The following is a 9,176-nucleotide window of genomic DNA, read 5'->3' on the forward strand; positions in this document are numbered from 1 at the left end:
CCAGTTATATCAGTAAAATTGATAGCAATTAAAAGTAGTGCTCAGACCCCATATCTGTTGGCATTGGTGCTCCAGCCAACAAAGCACTGCCAAATTCATTCTGCCATGGTAGAGCTTATTAACCTCTCTCTCTCTCTCAATAACAATGTAAGAATATATACAGTGATGGTACATTGACCTCTGCATGAAGGCTGTAACAGTTTCTTTAGCTGATCTGATTGTCTTGGTGGCCTCAGTTGGCTCTGCTTGTTGTCATGGCATCTTGATGTAAGCTTCCATATGAAGGGATGCTCCTTGGCTGCCAGATTTGATTTATGTTTGTCAAGTAGACCCTTTGCTTTACTCAGTAATTTCCATGGTATATTTCTTAGACTGATCAGATATTAGGGCCTACTACTGTTGATGGATTCTGTGGACTAAAATTTTTTTGTAGATATATATGTTTATATATATTATATATAAATGTATATGTATATATATATTATATATGTATATATATTATATATATGTATATATATTATATATATGTATAATATATTATATTAATATATATTATATATATATAGTATATATATATATACATACATAATATATATATATTATATATAATATATTTATATATATATATATATATATATTTATAATATGTATATTATTTTACTATATATATTATATATATATATATATATATGTATAATAAATATATATTAATATATAATATATATATATATATATATTAAATATATAATATATATACATATATATATATATACATGTATATACATATATATATATATATATATATATATATATATATATATATATATATATATATATATATATATATATATATATATATATATACATACATACACATATACACATACATATGTATATACATATATCTCCAAAGCACTAAGTCACCATGTGCCAATTATTAGTAGTACCTATTTGACCTGTTTACCCTTTTCCTTGATTTTTGAAAATATTTTCTAGTATCTTATATTTATGTTATTAATGCTACTAAGCATTAGAATAAAAAGAATCCTTTCAACCCAAGGAAAGGGGAAATGAGGTGAGGTCGGAAGGTCTACTAATTGATTCCTTTGTGGCTAAGCACTTGCAGAGCCATCTATGTGCAGAGACATTTTACAAATACTACAGTGTCTAGAACCTTTCCCTGCTGACGGTGGGTTAAAGATTACTGTCAGTTATAATTGTAAATAATTTATGGTATAATTACATCTAATTATATTACTTTTCTATATAATTATAATTACCTTTCCTTTTGTAGGTGGATTGTAGGTGATTTAATTAGTATTATTGAAATACCAAAATTGAAGTTGTCTGCCAGCTGCTAAAAACAGCCAAGAATTACTCAGACATAAGGCTACAGAATGCTAATGCTTTCTTGTCTCACCAGATCAGCATAATGTCTTCCCCAAGCAGCCTGACCCCAGACAGCCCAAACAAGGGCTTTCTGCTGCAGGTGCCGTCCCCTATTGTCACAAGACGCAACCGCACAAAGTCCACGTAAGGGTATTCAGCATTTTATTTTTATTTATTTATTTATTTATTTATTTATTTATGTATTTATTTTTTTATATGTTTGTTTGTCTGCCTTTTTTTTTTTCTTTGATATTATCCATTTTTATTTAAAAATTTTCTTGATGTTATTTCTTACACTGTTTCATGATATTTATTATAATTTTCTTGATATTCCTTTTTATCATTGGTTTTATTTTATTAATTGTTGTTACTGCTCTTCATCATTTGTTTTTTTGATAATTACACAACTAAAGTATTCTCGAAAAACAAATAAATCAATCAGTAGATACATAAAGAATTAGAAGAGGTATCCTTGTAACATATGCTCCTGTAATGAAAATTGTGTTTAAAAGATGTATATTGAATATTCTGTTTAAAAGACAACTGAAGTAAAGGAAAGATATGAGATGGTACAAGATAGGCATCTACATAAATTCATGTTGTATTGGTATCTTGTTTGACAAGTATATAGGTTTATATTTGATAAAACCCAAATTTTTATTTATCTATTCTTTTACATTTACATAAATATTTCCAGTTTCATAGTGAGTAGGTAGGACATTTCATTGTGAAATTAATTTGCTTGTTTAGTTTTAGAGGGGAACACTGTTGACATCACTATTTGTTCTTAAACCAGGACGGAAATTGCCAATTCAAACCCAGAGGTGAAAGGAAAGGTGAAATACTTCTGTCGAACCAAAGGCCATGGCTTTATCACACCAGATGATGGAGGAGTTGACATCTTTTTGCATATTTCCGAGTAAGTGATAGAAAGGATCTTCAATCTTTCTTTATATGGTATAATGTGATATATTGTATTACAAAGTGATATGTAGGTAATCATTTTTAGTGTTAGTGAGATTGAAGGTATGGTTAGTTGTTTTCTGATACGTAGTTATTGCTGGTAATTATTGTATAGAGTTCGACTGTGAAAGTTAAAGGTCCTTCTTTTTTTTTCCTTTTCTTATTATTAACCAGTATATTGTCATTGGTTGTAATCATCATTGGCAATTACCTTAGGAAGCAATTGGATAGTGATAGTGATCAGTGCAGTAAATTTGAATTAGTGAGTGGTTAAACTATTATGAAGACAAAATGGGCAAAAGTTACAGATAAGCAAAGTTTTGGTATTTCATGAATTTTTAGAAGCTCTTTCTATAACTGAAGCATATTGTCTTAAAATAGATAAAAGCTTCTAATGCCCTTAAAAGAGAAATCTGTAACAGCCCAAAACCAAGACCTCAGAGGAAGTGAAACATGCTTCATATCTGTCACTCCAGCTGTATGATTTGAAGGAATGGATTTTTGAAAAGGGAAGTACTGAGACAAATGTTGATGCTAGGAAAGAAAAAATAAATGTATATCCTCATTAAACAAAGTTTAAATGTTCATCTGCCATTCATAATTCTGTCTTAGTAGAAGTTGTTTGTTTCTTTGTTTTACTGCATTTTACTGTGTTACTGTTGCAATCCTGCCTTTGTAGGTATTTTCAAATTCTTATATATTTACAGTGCATACCAAAGTAGCGGTTGTTCTCAAGTGCAGTGTTGTAAAAAACTCTTTTCAGTGTTGCTTGGTAAAACTATTGCTGCTAATACATCTTTTTCAGTAAAATATTTTGACATTTTTTTTACCTTTGATTTTTTAGCAATACAGAATGTAGGGAAAATCTTGTGGCTGGAACATTTTCTATTGGTATTTACTGCTACTTCATGCTTATAGCCATCATAGAAGGTGTTTATTATTTCTTTCATCAATCTGTACAGAGTACTTCCAACAGTCAAGGAATTTTTAAAAAATGTGGATGTGATGGACAGATGTGCACAGAGGCAAAGATTATGGGAACTTCTTATGATTTTCTGGTGTGCACAAAAACATCACTTATTGAATGAAACTATTGTAACTTCCATATGCAGTGATAAATGAACATACACAATATTTGTGATGTATTCACATATCACTTTCTTATTCTGTAAAACAGTTTAAACGATACAAATTAACCCAACTAATGGATGGCAAGAATACATGCCATACCCACTGTAATATAAGTTTATTTATTATATTTACACATAGATGGCTCTACAAGGGCTTAATCACCAAGGAGTCGGTTATAAGTCCTACCTCTCTCACCTATCTATCTTACCCTTTTCCTTGACTTTTGGGAAGGGTCTTTTGCATTATTTCATTGCCTTAAATGGTACCAAGATTTTAATAACAATTTAATAATCATAACATCAATAACAGTAATAACAGTTTTGATATCAACTGTATTAAAAAAACAGCAACTAATTTTCCCGCCAATTCAAGGAATGGGGAAATCAATATCATTTGGTAATCCAATTCATTTAGAAACTTCATAGTTATTGCAATTATAGTGTGCCTTAATATTCATTGATCAATCATCATCTTGATTTTTCCTAACTAGAAAAACGTAACCCAGCATGTACATTAGTTTAGTTTAGTGTGTTTAGTTTATTTATTGTATTTGCACATAGGTAACTCTACATGTGCTTAGTCAGAAATGAGTCAAATTGCTGGTCTACCTATCTCACCTGTTTACTTGATTTTTGGAAGTATTGTTAGTTTTATATTACCGTTAGTATTATTAATAACATAATGATCAATCATAATGCCAATGATAATAATAACAGCATTGATATTAATAAAATTAGATATTTTTTCTTCAATTTTTTTTATTTATTTATTTTTTGAAAACTCAAGGGAAGTGGAAATCAGGTGAGGTTGCAGTGACACTTAATTAGCTCCTTGGTGACACAGCATTTGTGGAGCCATCTGTGTGTAAACACTTTTCACAAAGCAACTACATTGAGCCTATCAAGTTCCGAGCAGCAATGGGTTAATATATTGAGGAACATTCACAAAGAAAAGGAAATTCTGTGGACCCTATTATTGCTGCACACCATGTATGTATAGAAGGGTGTAGCAGTTGTTTACATTTGTCTATTTCCACTGGCTATTATTCTGGTATGCACTGTATATACTTGGAAAACTATTTTGATCCTGCAACATTATCCTTGACCTCTATTGCATTTGATTAGGAAGCAAGATGTTTTTAAAAAGCAATATTGATAATTCATGATAGATTGTTTCACCATCACTTGTGTTACTCTCCAAGTCATTAGCTGTCTTTTTTGTTAATCCAGAACGTAAAAAATAAAGAGGCTGACTTGCGACTGCTTAACTGAGACAATAACAGGGATTTCTAGTGAAGTTTTGGTCGTCTTTCAACACTTGCAGTAGGTGGTGTCCTTGCCTGGGGTTGCAACCAGGCTAAGGACATATCAACAAATTGGTTAATTGGTGCTTCACTGTGTTGTCTTAATGCATGCTAAGGGTTTATTTGAAAAGAAATAAAATCTTACAATTGATTTTAACTTGTGAGAGAAAATGGAAATTATTTTTCAGTGTGTCTTGCATGTATGTAAATCATCCTTTTACCTTTGACAGCCATTTTCCATTACTAAATTAAGTTCTCTCAAGATTTTGTAAATTTACCTAATGTATATATATATATATATATATATATATATATATATATATATATATATATATGTATATATGTATATATGTATATATGTATATATGTATATATGTATATATGTATATATGTATATATGTATATATGTATATATGTATATATATATATATATATATATATATATATATATATATATATATATATATATATATATATATATATATATTATGTAACACACACACACACACACACACACACACACACACACACACACACACACACACACACACACACACACACACACACACACACACACACACACACACACACACACACACACACACACACACACACACACACACACACATATAATTTTTATTTTATTTTATTTTATTTATTTATTTATTTTTTTTTAAAGGGTTGAAGTTTCCTTTCTTATAATCTAACATGAAATTTTTTATGGATAGATATGAATAAACTAGTTTTAACTACCTGTTGCTATTATCTTATGGATGAACATCATGATAACACTTAACGAAATAAGTGATATATCTATCAATTTTTAAAATAATTGTTTTAACTTTTCCCTATTTTTTTCAGTTGATTTATGTTTTTTGCCTGAATTTGAAGTCACATATCCCAAATAAGTGTCATCTACTTAAATGTGTTAACATTTATTACTAAAGCAGTGTTATATTACTACTAAACAGAATTTTTTTTCCTTGCGTACAAACTTAATATCTGCTTTTGTGAACTAGGGAACTAGACATTATTGATATTATCTACAGCTATCATACATATTTTTGTATATGCATAGATAACTTTTTTTATGAATATATTCCTATTCACAAGGTGGTTTCTATCATGTCTTAATTCTTTATTTATTCCCTCCCCAAGCATTGAAGGAGAATACATACCACTCGAAGGCGATGAAGTTACTTACCGCCTGTGTCCCATCCCACCGAAGCGTGAAAAATATCAGGCAACGCATGTACGCATCGTCAACTTCACCCCAGAGGTCCACCATCGCTGGGATTGCTTGCCCTCTGAAGGACATTAAAGCAGCATATATGTTATTTTCCTCTCCCATTTAATTGCTAAATAATGAACCTATTAAAACAAATGGAGAGGAATGGTTTAATTGTGGTTAGTGGCCAATTGTATGGTAGAAGAAAATATAATTGAATAGCCAGTTAGAATAATGGTGATATTGAGAATGATAATAATGCTAATAAAAGCAAGGCTGTAAGTTAATGTTAGAGTTACTGTTCAACTGATGTTGACTGGTTGTATTTAGTGATTTTTCATGTGCCTGATTTCTGCATTTTTACTCAGCTAGTGACAGATAAAAAAGAAAAAAGATAATGGTAATATGACAAATGAAAGTAGGTAATTTAATCATTGTATATAATCAAAACTTGACTTTTGAGACATGCTGTTTAAATTATTTACATTTTTTTCTTTACTGAAGGATAACTTTGAATAGTAATATTGAATTATAGAAAGTTCAAATTCTACCTAATATAATATTACAATGTTTTATGAGTATATGGAGATTAACAATTCCTGGCATGAATGCTCATGTACAGAATCTTGTGTTCCTCATTGTGCACAATGTCATACCAGATGTAGAGGAATGAAGTCTGCTGAGATTAACACAAAAATATACTCCTGTGCCAATATTGACTTAAGCAATATTTATGCAAGGCATTTTTTAAAAAGATACTTCTAAAACACTTCATCAAAACCTAAAATTGCTTAGTCCCTTATTCAGTTTTTAGATTTTTCACAGAACTGTAAGTTATGACGAGTTTTGCTATGATTTTGATGGCAAGTTTAACACTTAAACATGCATGTTGTCAGTGATGTATCATAGTCTGCCTAACTAGAATATAAACTTTTGCAATGCGTTGTGGAAGAAAAGGCATTTGGCCACTTTTCTCTTTGTTTATGATAACCTAAATGAAAGACAGGCTTCACTGCATAACTGAAATGAATTTGAAGAAGAGGAGAAAGTAATGTCTTTTTTGTTGTAATACAAATGATATCACTATAGATGCTTACAATGTGGATCTGTTTGGATATTTGGCAGAGCTGCACAGAGCTGACTTTAAATATCATTTCATAAGTTTTTGCAAATTATGCTCAAGTCATTGTATTTTTTTTTCATGATGGTTAAAAGGTTATGAAGAAAGCACCCATATGCTGCAATAAATAGATAAATTGCATATTTTTTTTTGGTTTGAAGCTAATTTTTGATGGCTACCAAAATGGCATATGTTTATTAATGACTGCTGCTCAGGGTGAACTCAAAGGTGTTTCATGATTATAGGTACAGTCTGTAGGTTGTTTATATCATAGTTTAGTTATCATTTGCAATTTCAGATATACTAATGCTATAGATTGGAGAGACCATTTGTACTTGGAAGTATTACAGTCAAATATCTCTTGTCCTTTGGATTTGAGATAGCAGTCTTTAGATTCAGTGCAGATTCATAAAATCACTAGAGCGATAACAATAATGATCGTAGATTTATTGCTGCAGTGAATGAGGATATGTTTTATTAAAGATGAATGATTTGGTTGGGTTAACCAGGGTAGGGAGATTGTTCTTTTCCCCTGGACCAGATGTTCAGTAATAATTGATCAAAATGCTATTGAAATACATTATTTGGAATGGTTTTGATATCTAGTTAGCTTTGATCCTTACTCTAGGAATTCCTAGTATGGTAAAATTTGTATAATAAGTCAGTTGCATAAAGTTGAATTGCTTATCTCTATCCAGTAGGCATTTTGGCTTGAAAAATGGTGCATGTGTAAATTATATGAGCATAATGCATGTCCTGTTGGTGAAGAAGTGGGGTTTAAGCCGAAACACAAATGTGAAAATAACCATATTGCTCTTCTCCATTAGGAATAAAAAAAGAAAAGAAAAAAATACAGTACAAGAGTCATTAAAAAAATTTATGTGCTCCTTAAAGCTGTCTTTTGACAATAAAAGCAGCATTCCTTTCTTGAGTGAGAATACTATTAGTGGATTTGCTATGTATGTAATACCTGTGGGTATATCTTTGTAATTCAGAGAAACTTTGCATGTATTTAAATGGAATGTTGACAGTGTCTGTCTTTTTCATAATATTAAACATTATATGAATAAATATGAATATCTGTGTGTTGATTAAATCTTCATCAGGAATCTGTGTATTTCTAATGAAAATTTAATCAAAACATGCAGATACATCTCTTGCACTATTAAGATATTCATTCTCATTCATACCATTTTACCTGTGTAACAGTAAAATCTATTTATTAAGTATTCAGTTGCCTGACTGATCCATAGATATGCATAATGTGGTCAGTGCCTGTTGCCTTCTGACTGCAGTCTTAAAGTTGCTAATTTCGGTTTCTAGAATGTTTTGTTCCACATTCTGTCTTTGTCTTGTTAATAAGTTGCCAAAGCTTAAAGTTAGAATAGATTTATTTTTTGTGTACATTTTGTTTCTTTTTGTAAATTCAGTTGTTTATATGCTAAATTTATATATATTTGCTGCTGTGTTAATGAATATTTTGTTGTTATTATTTTTTATTATGATTATTTGGTTATAGTTTATGGTTATGCGAATTGGTGTTCTGTGGTTGTATTAAAATGTTAAAGCTGCAAGATGTGTTCTAGTTTTAGTTTACAGTGTAATGTGGATTTAGCACAAACTGTAACTCCTATAATGTTTTTAAGTTCATACAACAATAAAAAAATTTGTTTTGCATTAAGCTGTGTTATTGATTTTTTATTACACACTGTAGTTATTGTTTATCTTCCTTTGCTTTTACTCACTGCAATTTTTAGGAGATTGCTAAATATGCTAAATAGCTTGGCTCACATAAAGATATCTTTATCATACTTCTTTAAAAAGAAGTAAGAGAGATTATTATTATTATTATTATTACTACTATTATTATTACTACTATTATTATTATAATTATAATTGTAATTGTAATTGTAATTGTAATTGTAATTATAATTTTTATAATTATAATTATAATTATAATTATAATTATATAATTATAATTATAATTATAATTATAATTATAATTATGATTATGATTATGATTATGATTATGATTATGATTA

The 9,176-nt window shown here is 29.5% G+C and overlaps 1 protein-coding gene across 2 annotated transcripts in view; it reads left to right on the forward strand.

Annotated features, from left to right (window-relative positions):
- The window catches only part of LOC119597623 (cold shock domain-containing protein CG9705-like), a 9,706-nt gene extending 891 nt beyond the window's left edge, over positions 1-8,815 (forward strand). For both annotated transcript variants that reach the window (XM_037947215.1, XM_037947218.1), the window contains exons 2-4: positions 1,424-1,533; positions 2,186-2,308; positions 5,945-8,815. In XM_037947215.1, the coding sequence (XP_037803143.1) occupies positions 1,433-1,533; positions 2,186-2,308; positions 5,945-6,107 (387 nt within the window). In that variant the 5' untranslated portion in view covers positions 1,424-1,432 and the 3' untranslated portion in view covers positions 6,108-8,815. The remainder of the gene's footprint in view (positions 1-1,423; positions 1,534-2,185; positions 2,309-5,944) is intronic.
- Positions 8,816-9,176: the final 361 nt, after the last annotated feature.

Source organism: Penaeus monodon, chromosome 39, assembly GCF_015228065.2.
Source record: "Penaeus monodon isolate SGIC_2016 chromosome 39, NSTDA_Pmon_1, whole genome shotgun sequence".
NCBI classification, from domain to species: Eukaryota; Metazoa; Arthropoda; class Malacostraca; order Decapoda; family Penaeidae; genus Penaeus; species Penaeus monodon.